Genomic DNA, 20,844 nt, shown 5'->3' on the forward strand with positions numbered 1-20,844 from the left:
TCTTGGTAGTACGTGTCTTCAGTTCTATTTTTGTTTTCGCTGTTTGACAAAATCAAGAATTTCAATGCATTTTTAGTCAAATATATTCTAAATTTTAGTCAAACATGAGATTTGTCGTCAAGTGTATAAAGTAAACGAAATTCGTTTTCGCATCTAACATCGTTTCACATGTTTTAAATTCTTGTCGAAAATTATAGAGTTGTCTTCGTGGTGGATGAAATATCATCAGATCCGTTCCTGACATTTTATAGGTTTTGGACGAACGTAAAAACAGGATCCACTACAAGAAACAAGGCAACGACTTTTGTCGTCGTTAAAAGTCAATTTATCATCAAAAATAGTATATAACAACATGTCGTCGCTATAACTTGTGACGGAAACATGTCATTCCTAAAAGATGCATCGTCAAAGCTCATTTTTCTTGTACTAACCCTCACTAAGTACGGAAAAAAATTCAATAAATATATTTCATTAGTATAAAATTGAGTACAAGAAATGATAATAATTTACTGAGGAAAGAAGTCTTAATAACAATAAATATGTGTTATTTTGATACAAAAAGAATTCGTGTGAATGAAGCAATCATGAGGGTCAATGAGATCAATAATAAAGAAGGTTATCAAGATTTTCTAGACAAGTAAACAAATGATGATCAATAAGAATATGAAAGAAAAGATGATCCATTGAGATCTAATAAAAATAAATAATTAATTAAACATATAATACGCAAGCTCAATAAATGATTGTTTGAGCACTTAAATGAGAGCAATAGTAAAATATTTTATGTAGAAGCAAAAATAAATAACAATAGTCAACAAAAACAATTAGAACAAGATAACCAAATAAAAATAGACAATAGAAGCAGAAATTGATAAAAATATCCAACAAAAATATATAAACAATAGCAAGCATATGATCTTAATATTGAATTGTTGAAGCACAAAAACAGTCAAACATATAAAAATAGCAATAGCCAATATCATTAGACCTTGTTAGAGATACAAAAAAATTGGAGAGGCAATAAACAATTCATATAATGAATGACCAATTAATTTTTTTTATTTTCTTCTTTAATGTAATTAGTTGATATATTTTTGGGCCTTTATTATCTACTAAATTCTTTTTTGTCTCTTATTATATGCTACAATTTTTTGTGTTTCTTTAATTTATTAAATTCTTTTATACTACTATTGTATTTAAGAAGAAAATTTTGGGCCCTTGATATTTTTGGGCCCTGGGCGTACCGCCCTCCCCCAGGGACGACCCTGAATATCACGGATTTAGGGCTCTTTATTAAACACTTATTTGGTAAATGTTTATCGGAGAAATTTCCTCATCGGATGAACATGAGAGAGGCAAAAAAAATTACCGGGTAAAAGCGATGAGAAAGATGGAGAGGCTTACCCGGTAAGTGAGGATAGCGACTCTTACCCAGGTAAGTGCTTACCCAGTAACTTGTTGCATTCGATATGTTTTAATATACTAAAATCTTACACATCAAAATTAAATTATAGCGTTAACTCCTATCAGTAAGCGCTTACTGGTAAGCATTTGGGTAAACGGCCCCTTAGTCTTTTATGTTCATTTGTTATAATAGACGTCTCCATGTTAGCATTTTGTTCAGAAATTTGGTACATCGTGTGGCTATTATTATATCTTTTTGTTGTATGTAAAGATAAAATGTTCGTTTAGAAAACAAAAATAACCTTAGGATTTCCCTAATTCTCCCTTAGGAAGAGCGTGAAATTAAAGCCTGATTTCTTCCCTTCAAACAAAAGATTTGGCGACCAATGTTCGATGATGACCCAACTCAGACAATGTCATCACCATCGTTGAACTCCCCTCGTCCCTTGTCTAAGGTCTTGCAGCCACCACCTGCATGATCCACAATATAGGTATCTGGGACGCAATTTCCTTTCAAAGAGAAGAGGGTGAAGGAGGGGTTGGAAGTAATTCTCATGGCGCTCATTTGGGTGTTATGGACGAATCGCAATGCGCTGGTTTTCAACAAATTGTTAACATTGATAATTAGAGGGCTGTAACTTGTATTGATTTTCTGTATTTTACAATGAAAAGAAAGGCCCTTTTTATAGGCACTACAACAGATAAATAAAAAGGAAATACAGGGCTGTCAAGGAGCTGTAAAGGAGGAGAAAAGATCGTTGATTGATCACTGAATTCTGGGAAAAGATGCTGATCATTGGATGATCCCATGAATTCCTCAATCATAATATTTTCCTTTTTTAACACAAACATCCAAAAAGCCCGGTGGTGATTTTCAAGAAGATCGTGTTTTTTTTGTATAAATGGATTAGAATTAGATCGAAGTCTTGTAATAATCTTGATTGGAATGCTTGGTGTATCAACCCTTTATCGGCTTTGTTGTAAGTGCTAGTCTCTTGCTAGCCTTCGATGGTCCTTAATAAAGTTGTTGTTTCTAAAAAAAATAAATTCACCCTCTTAATACAGCCATATACGCTTCTAACTCCATACATGTTAATGCTCTTCTTATCTTGATTGCATCGTCGGTTCTGACAATTCTTTATGTTCATTTTTTTTTCATCTTTGTTTTTAATTTAGGGTTTGATCTATGTTTTTTTTTTAATTTTAGGGTTTGATTTAGGTTTTAAGGTAGGATTTGATTTGTGTTTTTAGTTTATGATACGGTTTAGGTTTCGATTTATGTGTTTAATGTAAGATACGGTTTAATTTCGATTTATGTTTATAACTTACAAGTTTGATTAAATCTGTATCCTAATTTTTTCGGAAAAAATTGTAGTAAATTGATGATGATTCTTTTCATTTTAGGTTGTTTCCTTTTTGAATTAATTTATTTAAGTTTTTTTTTTTAATTAACTGATATCCAACCCGCTATGCGAACCGACTAATCACAGGACAACCACCTGCTTTGCAAATAGCCTGGAGTCACCGCATTTGAACTTCCATGGCCATAAGGGGATTTTTATTAGTATTTAGACTAATTCACATATTTGGTCCCTGTATTTGTGGATCATGTTAAAAAAAATTCTTTTCTTACCTTTTGATCCCTCCGTAAGGCCTAAAAACTTGTATTAAATTATAAGTTTTAGGAGGTTCTATAAATATATCTCGATGAAACGAGTTCGAATTTTAAGTGGTTATAAATTTTGATCTGTTATGAGTTACAAACACGTATAAATATACACATAGAATTTAGACCCAAAAACCTTTGTTTGGACTTCAAATATTTCTTCAACTTGTCGTCATTTATTTCAGTTAAAATAAACAAATTTCATGGAATCAACATTTTCAAGCTTCTCATGTTATCTATTCGAGCAATAATCATGTATGCTTAAATGAATTTCGTAATTTCAGACACCCACCAGAAAAATAGAAAAAAATGGATCCACTCCAATGACTCTTTTTAGCGTGTATAATCATTGCAAGTGTTCTTACTTCATTTTCTACATCACGAACACAATGTCTTATGTGAATCAGAAGTCAAAACATAGGAATCTGTTTATGGTATGTTTTTTTTAAGTATATAATATTCATATACGACAAATGCAATAAACAAACTCACACATCATCCTCATCTTTGGTGAGGTTTGAACCCCTAAGAGGGCAAAGACTACGATACTGCTAGGCCAAAAGGTCTTTTGGTTGTTTATGGTAAGCTTACGTGCATATATGTGTGAATTATCTCATGATTCATACATTACTTATTCAAACATAAACACATACCAGGTAAGAGATTACTCACCTTACCGTGGGATGATCTTACACGGTAAGAAGCATAGCAAGGACAGTGAATCTCACTCGGTAAATGAGGGAAATGACTCTTACCCTATAAGGGCTTGATGTTTACCAATATCTATTTTGATAGCTGAGAATGTTACCTGATAAAATAAGAAGGGTTGTGACTCCCGCCTGTAAACTCTAATCTAGAACGCGTTCGGTAAACAACCCCTTAGACTTTAAAATCCTTTTACTTACCATATCAATATCAAGGAAATTTCTGCGTATATCTTCTTTCAAATCTTACTTTCGAGTGGGAGTTACCGAATATGTTTTGTATGGTTTATTATTATATCAAAGGGAATATAATTATTTCATCCCATGGCCTCCTTGATCTCTTGAAGACACTAGAAATAACCAGTATGCTGCTTAGCAGCCAAGAAAGCTTTTATGCTGGAGTTCTTCTCTTCAACATCCTTGTATACAGCTTTCCTTCCATGGCCTGCCAATAACATGTATTAACCCAACCCCATCAGTTTTCTCCCTTTAAACTATGGAATTAGTTTATATTCTGTTCTTTTACAAGTTAAAACTGTCATCAAATTTTCACTTCAGCTTATGTTCCCCTTTCTCATACCCCAAAACTATATATATATATATACATATATATATATATACATATATATATATATACATATATATATATACATATATATATATATATATAGTTGGGTTCACGTGAGACCAGTCTGTTTTTGTGAGACCCGTGAGACCACATTTTTACACTTAAAACTTCACAGCAAAAACACTTTGAAGGTTAAAAAAGTCACCTTCACAGCAAAAACACTTTGAAGGTTAAAAAAAGTCACCTTCACAGCATTTTACTGTGAAGTTTCAAGTGTAAAAAGGTGGTTTCACGGGTCTCACGAAAACAGTCTGGTCTCACATGATCTCAAGTATATATATATATATATATATATAGCCCAACTACCCATTAAGGTAGAGGAGGTCATATCTGCATACATCACACCCTTTCCAGACCCTACTTTCGAGTAGAGATATACTGGGATTGTTTCATTCCCATGAAACAGACCCTACTTTCGAGTAGAGATATACTGGGATTATTTCATTCCCATGAAAAGATGCACAACTGTATGATTAAACCAAGCCTTTGGTGAACGGGTATGTGAAACTCTCGGTTCAATTTTCTTTTTCTCACATGCTTTTTCGAAAGTTAGGGGTTTTCATGAAAACAATTACTCTACTCTTTTGTAGTAGAGGTCGAGTTTGTATACATCCGACCCGCCAAACCCCCCCTCCCCCTTCGAGTGTGATATACTAGGCTAGTTTGGTTTGTTGAGCCCTGGCCGTATGTCTCATAAAAGATAACCAAATATACTTTGCTTTTCTTTTTCTTTAAAATGAGTATTATCAATTGCTATATAAAAACAAAAAATACACCTACCTGGTATCATCCACTCGAACTCCAGCTCAAGCAACATAGCGACACTATCCAACTGTTGAGACACTGCAAATTGGACAAAACACATTGGATTAAAAAACAAAAGGAATTTATCACATGATCAGTGGTCATAAAACCACTTGCAAGATGTAACTATCTATCTTCTATTCTAGTCGTTCCCTGATACCTCCAGGAGAGTAACCACATTCAAGTTGCAATAAAACTGAAACTGCCATTTACATCATCGTAAATTTTGGTTATTGTACTGATACAAGTGTATTACTAAACCGAATAGCTTTTTACATGGTGAAACCCAATATTATTCCACGTCGTTTGTCTAGAAGTTCAAAATGTTAATGCCTGAAAAAATCATATCTTCAATATTAATTGTGTGTTTCAGTTGCCTTCCCTCTTTTATTTCCTTTTCCTAGCTCTCTTTTAGTAATCGTGGTGGTTGTAGCTACCCTTTCTATCTCCACCACACATGACCTCAACGAGTTGAAGCATTAAGAGCAAAATTTTAGAGAAAATGAAGCTAGCATTGGGATGATGTAGAGAGTATATGGAAACATTCAAGAAACCAAAACTGAAGCACTTTTTTGTCGTTTTGAAAGCGAGGATATATGTGGAACCCCACTAGATTATTCTCCAAAAGAGCCTTTAAGGAGAGACCAGAGGTTCCAATATACATAGAGGAAAGATGGTCCAAGTATAGCTGATGTGGGATAGATGAGTCCATACTGCCCCATAGTCGAGTCCCTATGGTGGTAGACGTTGGCTCTAATACCATGTGAGAAAATGTGGAACTCTATCAGATTACTCTTCAAAAGAACCCTTAAGGAGAGACAGAAGATTACAACATGTATCGAGGAGAAATGGTCCAAGTCCAACCGACGTGGAACTCTAACACTCCCCCTCAGACAAAGGCTAGACGGGCACAGATTGTCCCAAGGGGGTAAGACACATCAACTTTACCCCATAGTGACGACTGTTGAATTCCTATAGTGGTATACCTTGACTCTGATACCATGTGAAAATATATGTAACCCCAATATAGTACGCTCCAAAAGAGCCCTTGAAGAGAGACAGGTTGTTCCAAACATATTGGGGAGAAATGGTCCAAGTCTAGCCGATATGGCACTCTTAATATTAAAACTTGACTATACCTGAACAAAAATTGTACTGCACAAAAATGTCCAGCCCAGATTCCCCAATTGCCAGATGATCTCCCGTGAAAAGCACTTTTAAGGGCTTGTAAAGCAAGCAGACCGACCCCTGCCATTCCATCAACAACGAAAATAGAACATCAATTGTTTATGAAGACAAGCCTATTATTGCAACATTGTGCAGAAAACATATAACTTATCTCAGGACCATTACTTTTAGAAATTATCTATCAAAGGCAAAATCATTCTCCATATCAGGCATCAGCAAATTAGAATTTGGTTGTTTAAAATTCTTTTCCCCTAAATTTCACTCTATTCGTAGAAAACTTTGGATGACAGAATAAAAGGAACCCGAAACAACTTCGAGCCAGGATATAGAGAATGGTCATATGCATCACCCATGAATTACCTAATCAAGAATGTATCCATGATACTTGTATGGTAAAAAATGAAATAAGTTAACTTATCTACGCACTTCTGTGTGGCCTGGGGTATGTATAATCTGAATATCATCATTAAGACTCCATGGTCCACATCCGTTCAGCTTTGTCTCTACATTGTTGGTCGAAGCTTCTACCTGACGATAAAGAATTGTATGAATATTATAAATCTACTAATCAATTGACGAGATGAAACACATCAACACTTCTCTACCCAACTAGATTTGAGCATAAAATGAAAGATCGACTCAAGAGAAGCAAAACCAGCAGAAAATAACACTTCCAAGACGGTAGAACCATATCATAGACAACCCTATTTGTGACCCAGCAAAGTTACAATAGTATGTTCGAGCACCATGTTTGATTAAGGCCAAGATGGAAACATAAATGTGACCATGCCACAGTAAATCTTACAGAGAACATGGAAAAGGATGGTGGTAAAGAAAAGGACACTTACCAAGGGGTCATTGACCTAGCGGTACCTGGGTTACCGGTAGATCCCAGCCTCCGAGGAGGTGAAGGGTTCAAACCTTACCAAAGGTGAGGAGTGAGTATTTGCCATATATAAATATTATGTACTTAAAAAAGACACTTTAAGGTGTTCCATTTTAAATTACTAGATAGCTTACGACTGATTAAAGAACTCATTTTAAAACAGTTAGATGGCTTATGATTGATTTATGGGACTAGTAGTCAACTGCATCATTTCAAAACCAATGAGGAACATTGTGATGGATCAACATTCTACAATCCTCACTCAAATGTGTCTGTTTTTACCCAAAGCCATGTCATATTGTGGAGGGTATAAGCACAGTTGATTCTTGTATTCCCATCGTCTATACTTCAAAAAGGAAGACTGTTGATTAATTACAAGACAATGTGCAACACACGAACTATCAATCACAAGATCTTTGTAAGAATCATTGTCGCCAAAGGTACCATCCTCTTTCCAAAAACAAAATCACAAGATCTGGAGCTACTTACCTCACATTGCAAAGGTAAGAATTTTGACACCCTTACTGATGATTCTTCTCTACCAATTGCTCAGAGAAAGAGTGTTAGATTATGTCAAATCAGCACCATGTCTACTATATCAGAGAAATATGTATATGTTTATATTATACTGGTCTTGACTCGAGAACTCTTATCATTCAGTCCACTAAACACACAAAAATATGAATGTAAACTTCAAGGAGAGGTACAGGAAAAGGTACAATTGGCATCCACGATCATATATGCAATTCATAGAAGTTAGAAGTATGTCATGAAAGCAAAGACAGATATGAAATAGCAAAGGCATCATACTTCAGTGGAGTGAAGAATTCTTTCACAACTTAACCGCTCTGACCACTTTTGGTGATCTGCAACATCATCCCTAATTCAAAAGAGATGTCAATAGTCGCTCATAATACCCCAGGAGTCAAAACAGTGCTCAAACCACATTATCATACCTGTGTGTGAGAAACATGTATCGAGCTCCACCCATATTCTCGATGTTGCAAGCCAGCCTTTCTGTGTACCTAGGACTGCAAAATACTATGATAAACCAATTGCTTTGAAATTCAGATTCCTTATTTATAAAAGCTTGAATGGTTAAAAGACCTGTCAATAAGAATGTTCCCTTCAGGATGAACAATCAAATAGGATGCTGCTCCATATGATTTCTCTGAGTGATAACCACAATGATACACCCCCTAGAAATACGCATTTATTGGAAGTGAGCATTAACAGCACAAACAAATACATAAATGGTCAAGGATACCAACATCATATCATAGGAACAAAAAAATTAAGGCCAACTACAGAAGCATATATTCTTGATACCCATTTTATTCGGCATAAGATTCACTTACAGTAATGACAATACTTACAGAAATCATCAGATAGAAAGGCTTTCATGCTTAAGCTATGAGATATTTATGTCGTAAGCAAAAGAATCATGAACGCTAATATGGCAAGAAAAGTTGATTCCACCACATAGAAAGAGTAACTTTTCTGGTATGCCTCATCTGCCATTGAGCATCATATTCAACTGATGCTAAAGCATGGAAATGCATATAAGAGTCAACAACAAAGGTATTTCAGATCGTATGTAGGTTCTACTACTACACTGGAATGGTGAGACATGTGACATTGCCAACTGAAAACTGTATATATTGTTTCAAAGCTTCAGCAGACAACAGACTGGTGTTCGTATGGAAGAGCCTTGTATAGTACCGAGGAAGCTTTATGTATGGTAATTTTGGGCACCCTCATGTTCGATTAGAGGTGTAATCATGTTCCCATAGACTAGATGACTTTTCATTTTATCATCCTTACGATTCATCTAGACACACTGCAAGCATATCATAGAGGATGCAAAGTTACAGCATGCATTTTTTTTGCTAATAGTTCATTAAATGTACACATCATGCATTCCAAACCCTGGCCCTACCTTCGAGTGGGATATGTTGGGTTTGTTTGGTTTGTTTATCATGCATTCCCAATAGTGAAACAGACTTCTAATATTTCAATAATTTTATAGCCAACAGTTGGTTTCATGGTAGTAGAAACTGTTAGAATGACATCACTTTTTTATGTAGATGTTTAATTTTTTTAATCATCCATTGACTTTATATACCAAGCAAGTAGCTTTTCAACCAACTATAAAACAAAATGTGAAGGTTGTTATATCCAAGAAATGGTGGTGCAATTCAACAGAACTGTTGATGAGCAGTGATAGGTTGAATGAATTACCGGAATTCTCTCCACATCAATGGGTATCGGAAATGTTTTTTGAACTTCTAAAATATTGTGAGCAGGTTTCTCCGTATGAATTGAGCTCGTTGGACATGAAAGTAAAGCCTGCAAACAGAATAGAAAAGAATATTTCTAGAATCATGTAGTCAACACATCCTTCCTTCCTTACCTAACTCCAGAAAAAGTGTATAGCAAAAGTTCATCTCAATATGTCACTTGGAAACTGTTATATGACAATACCTGAAGAGCCTTAAGGTGTTCATCTTGACAACTTGGCTGCTTTGAAACAACAGACATGCCATCAACACGAGTGAAAACTTCCTGAAATTTCAAATCAGTAATCATCAATATCATCAACTGTTCACCATCATCTTCCACTATTTTAAACATTAAAAAATGCAGAAAAACAATATATACAACCCTAACACGAAAAAGCTAGCCACAAGTAATGTAGCTTCGTTGAATTTTTAAGCTTCTAGCTCTGAACATGATCTTGCTTGACGTCACACTTTTTCTAAATCCAAATTATTACTTTAGATATATTTCTTCTCATCAAAGTTGGTTGAAAGATATGGAAGAAAAAATTTACTTCTACGAAAATGAAACTTTAAACCTTGTTCTTTTCTCCTGGGAAGGAATGAATCAAATAGCTACTACGAACATTATGTAATCATACCCAATCTTGAACTTAGGTGACATGAAGAACCTATACCACTTTCATGTGGCCAGGATGTTAAATTATTAAGGCAGCCATGCAAACTTAGAAAATAGACAAGGAACCAATTATGGAATAAAGTCTCCTTATGAAGTTGTTTATAACAATCAACCTTATTTGGCACCAGAATCTCTTAGTTGAAAACGTAACCAACATGAAAATAGAATTGGGAGGTCAGATGATGAAAGTTTCAGTCAAACTACTGTCCTCATGGCTAGTTCCTTTGTCCAAACTTCATCCAGTGCTTCTATTAAGGAGGTATATCTCATAATAAGAACCACATAAGAATACAAATCCAATGTGGGTGGACTTACACGGGGTTGATATTTAATTGCATTGGAAAAAAGAATTCACTCCCACATTTTAGACATTCTTAACAGTTTCTTTTTAATCCAAGTTTTTTTTTGTGACTTCACCAGTGTGATAAATCTACCTCCAAGCTTATTTGACTTACAAATATACAAGCTCACAACAAGTGCAGACATGAGACACCAACCATTTTTGGGTTAGAAAATACTCCTGATCAGAACTGATAACTCTTTGATGACTGCTAAAAGCTTGTAAAATACCTTTCTTGCCATCAAGAGATCCTAGACCTACCATTTTCTTTTGATTTGAAAAATCAATCCCATCCTTTTAAGCAAGTCTTCGGGACTTTCATTTGGGATTTTGCATCATCTCCTTCAACATATCAACCATGCCATTTGTATACAACCTCTTCTTCAACACAACAACCTGACTGTATCTCACCCCTGCTTACCATGCTTGAAGCAGAGAGTGAAGCACCCATTTCTTTACCACCTTCATACTTCAAAGTTTAAATCCAGATAGATTACCACTGTATGATTCCAAATTTGAATCAGGTAGCTTAAAAATTCCCCGTTCTCCAAACAAAGTCATTTGCAAAATGCAGCCTTCACGGAACCGTGCGTAATGAAAGGATCTTGTACCCTTTGCAACAATTGGTAACAAACCCACAAAACACACTCATATTGGGAAAAGTCACTTAAGATCGAAACAACGATAAAACCAAACGGTATAACAGTGACCAACTATGGTACATGATGGTCCGTTATCATAGTGTGGAGGAGTGGTAAAAGATGGGTGTATGGATGACAGACATATTTCCCGAAATATAAGTTGAAAATAAGGGAGTCTGTGATGTTTTAGCATTTTAAAGAAGTTACGTTCCCGAACCGAGCAATGGTGTTTTTATCTGAAGTTCCAGCAAATTAACAATGTAGCAGTCACCTGTATCTCCTTCAATGAAGAATACCTTGACACATATGATCATTTATTGTCATGGAAGTACCTATAGACAATTAAGGATTCTCACTTCATGGTAAGTGTATGATAATTGACCAAAGGGCCTTTGGCCTAGCGGTATCGTAGCCCTTGGCCTTCTAGGAGGTCAAGGGTTCAAACCTCACCATAGGTGAGGAGGGTGTGTGAGTTTATTTGTTGCATTTGCCGTATATAAATATTATATACTTCAAAAAAAAAGTGTATGATAATTGTCTCTCAACGCTACCTAGGTGGCTAGGCCCTACTACAATGAAGCCCAAGCATAGAACTAGAATAACACTACAAGAAAGGACAAACCTGATTGATTTGTAGGTTTAAAACCTTGAATGAGTCACAATATTCATCATCCTGATCTCATCACAAAGTCTATCAAGTTTTCCTACGCTACATTCATATCAGCCACATCTTAGAATTTAATTCGCTGAAATAGCAAGAGCAATTTTGAACTTAGGTTGATAGGAATTAATTGCTTGTGATGATTATATATCAGTATACCAAAAAATGATGATGAAAATGAGGACCAAAAAATCAGTTCTGCAAATATTTTTGGAACTGCATTAGAACAACTATACTTCAGTACTGATCCGGGTTAGGTACACATAAGACCACTTCCAATACATAAGTGGCATTTGAACACAGGGACATGAAGTTTGTCATTAATGAGCTCTTAAGATCTTCCTCATAACTTTGAAAGCATAAGCATTAACAAATCTATTAGATTAATGGTTTGGCAAAAATATCAATCACAACTAAATGTTATACAGGAATAGTTGTAATAAATCACAAAGGTTATTTAAAAATGAAGTGGAAGTAATTACCGGGGCCATCCATCGACAGGTATCACAATCAATGCATGTATGATCTGCAAATTGAAAAAGGTATCAAACCAGTAATCTTTCTTGTTAACATCTTAACTAATGCCTATAACATCAAAGTAGAAAAGATAGTATTGTTCTGTTCCAAATTATTGTTCATGTTAGTTTTTGGTCATAAATAAAAAAAATACTAATCGATGATTGGATAAATTCAATTCAATAAATGCAGTTTATGAAGATAAACACTCCAAGATTGGGGTAGTTTCATTACCATTCGTATTCAAAGAATTGTTCTAATCTGGCATTTATTAAGGGTTACATGCCTTAATTGAACTGTGTTGATCTATCGTGTTCCATTATCTATGAACACCGCCATAAAAGAAGTCACTCAAGTAGAGACAAATAGCTAATCTGCACTTAGATTTTGAATGTCAAACGGATATTTTCCGATTCCAATCCGATATCTATTTTGAACCTTTTTAGAAATTTTGATAGCTACGTTAAATCTTCTAGGAATAACTAAAATTAGGTTTGGTATTAATTCCAACGAAACGCCATATAGTTCTTGTAGTTCCCGATCACTGGATTTAATAACATCAAACACAATTGTAGCTTTTTGTTTAGGAGATAGAATGAAACTACAAACCAACGAAGAACTCTCCATCGACGTTCTCCGGACGTCGGTTTTTCTTGGATGAAGCTTTGAATTGTAAGCTCTGAGTTTGACTTTTGATTTTGATCATTAACTTCGTCGGAGAAAAACACCATGGTTTTGATGATGGTGGTGGTGTACTCATAAAACGATGCTCATAGCTGGGGAGGAAACGTAGCTTCATCGCCATTGCCATTGCCATTGCCACTGCAACTGCAACACCTCTTGCTCTACGGTCTAGGTATCTCGATAGTCGGTAGTACGTGTCTTTATTTTTATATTTTCGCTTTTTGGATAAACCCACCAATTTTAATGAATTTTAGTCAAAAGTGGCGACAGTTGTCATCAAGTCTATAAAGTAAACGAAATTCGTTTTTGCATTTGACAAAATTTTAGTCCAACATATTTCTATTTTTGTCGAAAAATAAGAGTAAATTATATACCTGGTTTTTTATCTACATTATATTATAAAGTTTTTGACAAAAACTTTTAAAAATAATTTTTTATACATGAAGTACTGTTTACTAATACATATTACTTAAATTTTAAGATTACAAATAAATTGTATGTAAGTATAACTTATTAAAGCTTCATTTTCAATTCATATAATAACTAGAGATAAACATAATCAAATACAAAATAAACATCTTATTTTAAACTAGAATGGTACTCGCACAATGCATCGAGATACATTTTGATTTTAATATTTTGTTTTATTTTTTTATCTCAGTCGATGTTATAATGTAGTCTGATGTGATTTTGAAAAAAAAAAGATAATGTTTTATTTTTGAATAAAATATAAATTTGAAAATATCATAAAAATTTGACAAAAATATATCGATATTGGTATCAAATTAACTACTTAAAATTTCTCATTTTTTGTGTAATTTTTTAATTTAATTTTTTATTATAATTTAATTTAAGTTTATTTATATTTGGTCTAAGAATATAATTTTTTATAAAAATAATAAATAATTATTCTAATTATGTTTCAAATTTTTTATATTTTAAAATAAGATGTGTATCCTCTATTTGATTATATTTATCTGCAGTTAGTTATACAAATTCAAACAAAAGCTTTAATAAGTTGTACTTACGCACAATTTACTTGTCAAATGCTCTCTAATATAGTATAGATATAAAAAATTTAAACTATAATTAGGATAATCATTGAATACTAACATAATCACTATCTTTATATAAATTATATTGTTAAGCCAAAAATAAATTACTTTCTATTAAACTTAAGTTAAATTTTAATAAAAATTTGAATTAAAGAAATTGTACAAAAAAAGAGAGCTTTTAAATAGTTAATTTGATATTAATATTGATATATTTTTTTCAATTTTTTATGATATATTCAAGTATATTTTTATTCAAAAGTAAAAACGTTATCTTTATGAAAACCACATAAATCGTACTATATCAACAGAGACAAAAAAATAAAACGAAACATTAAAATAAAGATGTATCTCGCTGCATTGCATGATTCCTCTTCTAGTATTTACAAAACAATTCTCTCTATTTTTTTTAAAGCAACTAACCAAAGCTATTACCATTAAACCACCAATACAAGCTACAAGAACAAAAAACCAACGGATACAAAATGCAGAATTTGCAAGGTGTAAACCCGCAAAAATCACTTATAGCATACAAAGAAACCTTTAAGCCCTCCCCTTTACAACCAAAAACAGAGAAAGGAACCTACTGCATAGAACCTTCAAACGCACTTAAACCTTGCGAGCACAAAAGGCGCAGCTTTAGTGTGGCCAAGCATTTGGAGAAGAAAACCATGAAACCCAATCTAACTTACTCTGGACCCTTCTAGCAATCCATTTGAAACTTCTCAATTGGAATTTAAACAACGTATTCGACAACTTTCTTTTGTCCTTCTTGAAAACTAGATTATTTCAATGGACCAAATCAGATATAAAACTGACCACATTACTGTTGTCCACAGGCGTGACCGCTCAAAATTTTCACCCGTATGCTCCTCTTTGTTTAACAGGTCTCTTACATTTGAAATCTCACCTGCATATGTGTTCCACCGCTTGGAAACTTTTTGTCACATTTTACGACTTCCTGATCGACAATTTACTAAAGCGTGATCCACCGTTTGTATCGACAGTTCACATCATGGACAAAGTGCAGAATGAAGGTTTATTCTCATCTCATCCAATACCGATCTGCAAGGTAGCCTTCCAAATATGAAGATAGTTTTTTTTTAAACTAAAGTATATTAGTCATGTATTTATGCAATATAATAAGTGATATGTGTTCATTTATTAACTCTGTTACACTATTTATTTATTTTTTGCTTTTACTTTATTTATCCAATTTCATCTTTTGAGTATATATTTTAGTATATCTATCTTTTATATAATTTGTAATGATTTAATAGAGTTTCATCATAAATTAGTACTAATTTAAGCTTTAATGTAGATTTTGAAGTTTTTGTACCAGTACTGCAACATTAATAGGGGTGCTCAAAAACCCGATTAACCCGATCAACTCAACCCAACGCGAAATAACCTAACTCGAAGCAACCCGATGTCTAATCGAGTTGTAAAATTGTCAAACCGTAGGTATTGGATTGATATTGGGTTACTATTATTTAAACTCAACCCAACCCAACTCGATGAACCTGATATCCTTTTATTTCTTGGATTTAATATGATTGTTGAATTTCTATTAATATATATATTAGACAATTACACTATCATGTATGCTTTTCATATACACATATTTTCAATATATTCATATCTCTATATAACTCATTCATATATATGTTCAGTAACTATGAACATATATATGTAAATTGAGAAAATTAACTGAATGTGATATACGTAAGAAATATGGATAAGTTGTATAAAATGATTGATGATGAAAAAGAAATTATGAGTAGATAAATAACATATTCAAGGTTAGAAGAATATTTTAATATACCAAAGTATCAACCCGACCAACCCGTACGAGTTGGGTTGGGTTGGGTTGCACTTTGGTTTGGGTTGGGTTGGGTTAAGATTTTTCCAAACCGAAAGCTTTGGGTTGGATTGTTCAAATGTCTTCAACCCGATCAACCCAACCCATAAACATCCATAGTGATATAGGATCATCCTCATGCTATAGAATTTCTGAAGGACTTGTTGCAGGCCAAACCTTTTGGGCCAGCCTATTTTTCTCATCTTTTGGACACTTGGGACCAAAAAGAGGGCTTACATCATCATGACTTTTGTACTCTTTAAGTTTAATACATACTCTTTCTAGTATTATAAATAAGGGCATGTTTACCAAAATTTCCATTAAGTTCTGTATGGATAAATTTGTCTGTCTAGATAAAAGTTTATTGTTGTTTACTTTTTTACCTGAATCAATCGTCTAAATGACAATAATGACCAATCTACCCCTCAAACTCAAACCAAAAATCTGCTGTTCATCAAACCAAAAATCCAAAACCGATTCGATCAAAAAAGATGCTCGATGGGGGCCTGTCTTATGGAACCCAGATGATGATTTCCTAAAATCTGTTGGATCAAAATAGTAAAGTGGTAAAATCTGTTGGAGAAGACGATTTGCTCCAACCAGACATGAAATCTCCGGGGAAGATAATGGGCTCCCAAAATCTGTTGAAGAAGCCGATGGGCTCCAACCAGGCATGAAAACTCTRGGGAAGACGATGGGCTCCAACCTGTTGGAGAAGACGATGGCTCCCAAAAGCTGTTGGAGAAGACGATGGCTCCCAAAAGCTCCGGGGAAGACGGTGAGACTCGAACCAGTCCCAGACCTGAAATCGTTGGAGAAGACGATGAGAGTCCCTCTCGTCGAACAGGAAAACCTTCCCTGAAGTTGGAAACTCTACCTCTTTTGCATCGATCTAGTTTTCTCTCTCACACTCCATTTGTTGCTCTCTATCTCTCGTCTATGGTTATGAAATGAAAGAGGGGGTGGGATTGAAAAGGGAGGCGTGGGATGAGGGGTATAATTGTCAATATTTTGGCTTAATGGGGACAACACACCCCTTCCCTACTGTGCGAATAAGCCAACATATTTATCATTAAGCCGCAAGTAAACATCCATATATGGCTGTGCGAATAAGCCAAAACAACCATTAAGCTGATTAAGTCAAAAGTAAACACCCCCTAAGAGTCTTTTGTAAGCTTAATTCATACGTTAACTTTGGGTTTATAATCCTCTCTAGTTTTATTTAAGTTCTAGTTTTCGATTTCTTTTGTTCTTCAAGAACCGAATTTGTGGTAGCTTAAAACTGTTAACATTTCCAGGTATTAATCAAGCTCTAGTATTTTAAGTGTTATATCTTTTCTTCTCTCTTACTTTCGGTTCTCAAAAGTTTATCTAATTTTTTGGTAAAGATTGTAATTTATCTGTCATCGTTGCAATACATTAGATTTCATCTTTTGTGGCTCGAGATAAATTTCCTTAGCAAATATCTATTTTTCAAAGTGTTCTAAGAAATCACTCTCCACTTCCATCATGAAACTTGTTGTGCAAGTTTCGTTATTGCATTCAAGACAAGATTGATCCCTTTGGATCTTGGTCCATGATGGCCTTTTTATTGATTTTGACGATTGGATCTCCCTATGAATGGAAAAAGGGTGCTTTGGATCGAGAGTAACCACTAGTGATAGGGCAAAAATCGGGGGGAAGGACAAAAGAAAGAGCAATGCGTACATTAAATCAATTGATTCGTCATGGTAGAGAAGAAAAACGGTGGAACCGTAGACAATCAAGTGAAATCCAATCCACGAAATAATTTGATCTATGGACAACATCATTGTGGTAAAGGTCGTAATGCCAGAGGAATCATTATCGCAGGGCATAAAGGGGAGGTCATAAGCGTCTATACCGTAAAATAGATTTTCGACGGAATGAAWAAGACATATATGGTAGAATCGTAACCATAGAATACGACCCGAATCGAAATGCATACAGAAGACCTCCTAGGGATAAGAGACATAGGGCTAAAGAGAGAGAGCCAAAAAAGGATCTTTCGTGTATAATCCTGCATAATCTCGAATGTTCGAAAAGACATTTTTTTTTTCTATTATATTAGTATTTCTATTTAATTCATATTAGATTAGTAGTCCGTTTTAGGGATTGGCGACTTACCCATTCAGTGACTTAGGACTGGACGTTCCCCAAACGGACTATTTCCAATAATTAACAACTTGGTCGAACCAAGTCTCCGCAATTTCATAATTCCCCTGCCGAATGGCTTGTTCTCCTCGGTTGGAATAGGTGGGTTAATTCCTTCCCGTAGAACCGTACTTGAGAGTCTCTTACCTCATATGGTTGTGGGAAAGACGCTTTGATAGTAATGGTTGGATCTACTACGCAAGTAGCATACTCGGATCAAGCARCATCTCTTTTGGTTCAAAGCGAGTCCAGGAATATCTGACAGGTTGGGCGGGCGTGATTACGAGTTGGATGTCTAATTATCCAGGCGGTAATGATAGTATCTTGTACCTGAACCAATGGCTCACTTTTTCTAATGCTCAAACCGCAACGGGAAATGCTATTCGTGCAGTAGTAGATCAAGGTATGCAATGAGGAGATATAGATTCGATATAAGCCCTGTAGGGATCATAATCGTGATATCCTCCGTCTAGCCCTTAGACTCTTTACCTTTAACAACTAAACTTGTTGGTCCTAGTTTGTCTTTAAACCCATTACCCTAACCAAGCCTTCTCCCCGACTTCTATTAGTAGGGAATGACGATCGCACCCACATCAGCTATCTATTACTGCGTTCCCACCTGCATGCCTAACCGCTAAGGCCCATCCTAATACAGTCCTTCTAGATGTATGTATCTTTCTCATTCCCTGCTGACCTTGCTTCACTAGCGTGCTTGGAAAACAATCATGTAAGATTAAAGGACTGCTACCATAACTGCTAACAAAGGAAGAAGGAAAGCAGATCAAGACAAGTCGATAGACAAACAGACAACCATAGCTTCTATGGCAAGCCACTTGTGGTAAAGGTTTTCTAGCCCTGAAGGTCTTCAGTCTAGTTTGTGCTTCTTATGTTTATGAATAACTGGGTGATACTCTGTTTCTTCTTAGGTTGTTTGTAAATGTAGTTCGTGGTTCACGAGTGAGGTTACATGGATAGGTGGGCAGTTCCTATCGGTGGAGCTAAGACACCTTCAAGAGATATAGTTGCAGCTCTTGATGGCACGAGTATATAAAAATAATGGGAAAAATCGAATTCAGTTGTCAACTGTCCCTATAGGAAATAGGATTGACTACAGATATGAAATCGAGCACAATTTTGCAAAGAAATAGCCCACTTGTTTCTTGAGAAGAGATGAGAAACATGCTCAATATCATTTGATTGAATAGTTGACCCAGTTCCTTGTTGCTTGAAAAAACCCTCCACTTCAATTGGTATTTTTTTCACGAAAAGACGACATGGGATAACAAATCCAGTGTTTCACTAAGATTTCGAGTAGTGATCCCAAATTCAAGTTGATTCTATTTTGTCTCTTCCTCAGAGAAAGACGATCAAACAATTTTCAATCATGGTCCTTGCGGATCGGATTATCCCTATAATATACAAAGAAAAATTCCAAATATTTGATACTCTTTTCTCACCTTCATCTTTTTAGTAGTTTACTTGTTATTTTTACTTTATGTCATTTCTTTTATAGTATTTTAATTGTTTGCACTTTACTTTAAAGTCATTATATTTCTGCAATTTAATTTTTTAGTACTTTAATTTCTACAATTTATTTTTCATTAATTCACCTTTTAGTCATTCATTTTTCTACAATTTACTTTACAGTCATTTACATTTTCTGCAATTTACTTTTTCGCACTAGTTATTTAATTTTCAGTCTATACATCATTCTCAAGAAGAAACAGACCGATGATGGGCTAAACGTCTTAGCTTGGGGTGTAAGAGAAATTAAGACCAAAACCGATGTGAAAATACATATGTGTCTTATTAGCATTATTGTCTAACTATTTGTTTCAGGTGATTAATATTTCATTGAATATTACATTGAATTAATTGACAACTAATTTTATATATGAAAATGCATTAACTTTTAGAGTTAAGATAAATAAGAAAAACTAAGATAATATGAGAAGATTATCAAGAGCTTTAGTATATGACAAGTACTATACTCCCACAGTATAGAATGATAACACTGTGTTGTGCTAGGATTCAAGACGTCTAACGTAAGTAATATTATATCGATAATACGTTGGCCTATGTGTACTCTTGAGAGACCATATGACCTGATAGTTGATACTGTGACAACTCTATAACATGTGGTATTATAGAATTGTGTCATGAGTGTTATGTCATCTTTCTACTGCATCACCTATTTTGTGTTTTAATCAACCTTTGCATCTTGTGTTTCTGTTTTACAACTAATATTTTCCTCTAATTGCTAATCAAACCGCCCAATTTTAGATGAAACAAATCCTTCGAATTCGTTATCTGAAATTAGTTTTTAGAGATTGGATTTTTGAAAAACTTTACAAGCTTTATCTATGGGAACAATATCTGGTACTTATATCATTATTACTTGTTACAAGACGATAGTAGTTAAATGTATATACTTGTACTGAGTTCTATTTTTATGTTGAGATCTAAGATTACATAAACCAAATAATCAATAAAATACAAAACCAACAATTAACTTGAAATTATCAAACCAATTTTTTAGTGTGATATATTAGATTTATCTAATTATCCAGCTAAATACAATTTTTTTCGAATCAATTTTTTAAATGTCACATTAACATAAATAAAAAATATATTTTCATTAACACTAAACTCTTACTAAATATTTTTTACTATAATATT

General features: G+C 34.3%; 1 protein-coding gene across 1 annotated transcript; it reads right to left on the minus strand.

The window, feature by feature from the left end:
* Window positions 1-3,807: 3,807 nt before the first annotated feature.
* On the minus strand, window positions 3,808-13,247 carry LOC112502762. Its single transcript, XM_025106767.1, has 11 exons — window positions 13,006-13,247; window positions 12,363-12,406; window positions 9,765-9,845; window positions 9,522-9,629; window positions 8,388-8,479; window positions 8,237-8,311; window positions 8,091-8,160; window positions 6,821-6,922; window positions 6,346-6,454; window positions 5,183-5,245; window positions 3,808-4,219 (listed from the first exon to the last, which is right to left on the minus strand). Exons 1-11 carry the CDS (start codon window positions 13,211-13,213, stop codon window positions 4,125-4,127), a joined length of 1,047 nt encoding a protein of 348 aa, XP_024962535.1. The 5' UTR covers window positions 13,214-13,247; the 3' UTR covers window positions 3,808-4,124.
* Window positions 13,248-20,844: the final 7,597 nt, after the last annotated feature.

Source organism: Cynara cardunculus, unplaced genomic scaffold (assembly GCF_001531365.2).
Source record: "Cynara cardunculus var. scolymus isolate 2C unplaced genomic scaffold, CcrdV1 Un_Scaffold_1888, whole genome shotgun sequence".
Taxonomy (NCBI): Eukaryota; Viridiplantae; Streptophyta; class Magnoliopsida; order Asterales; family Asteraceae; genus Cynara; species Cynara cardunculus.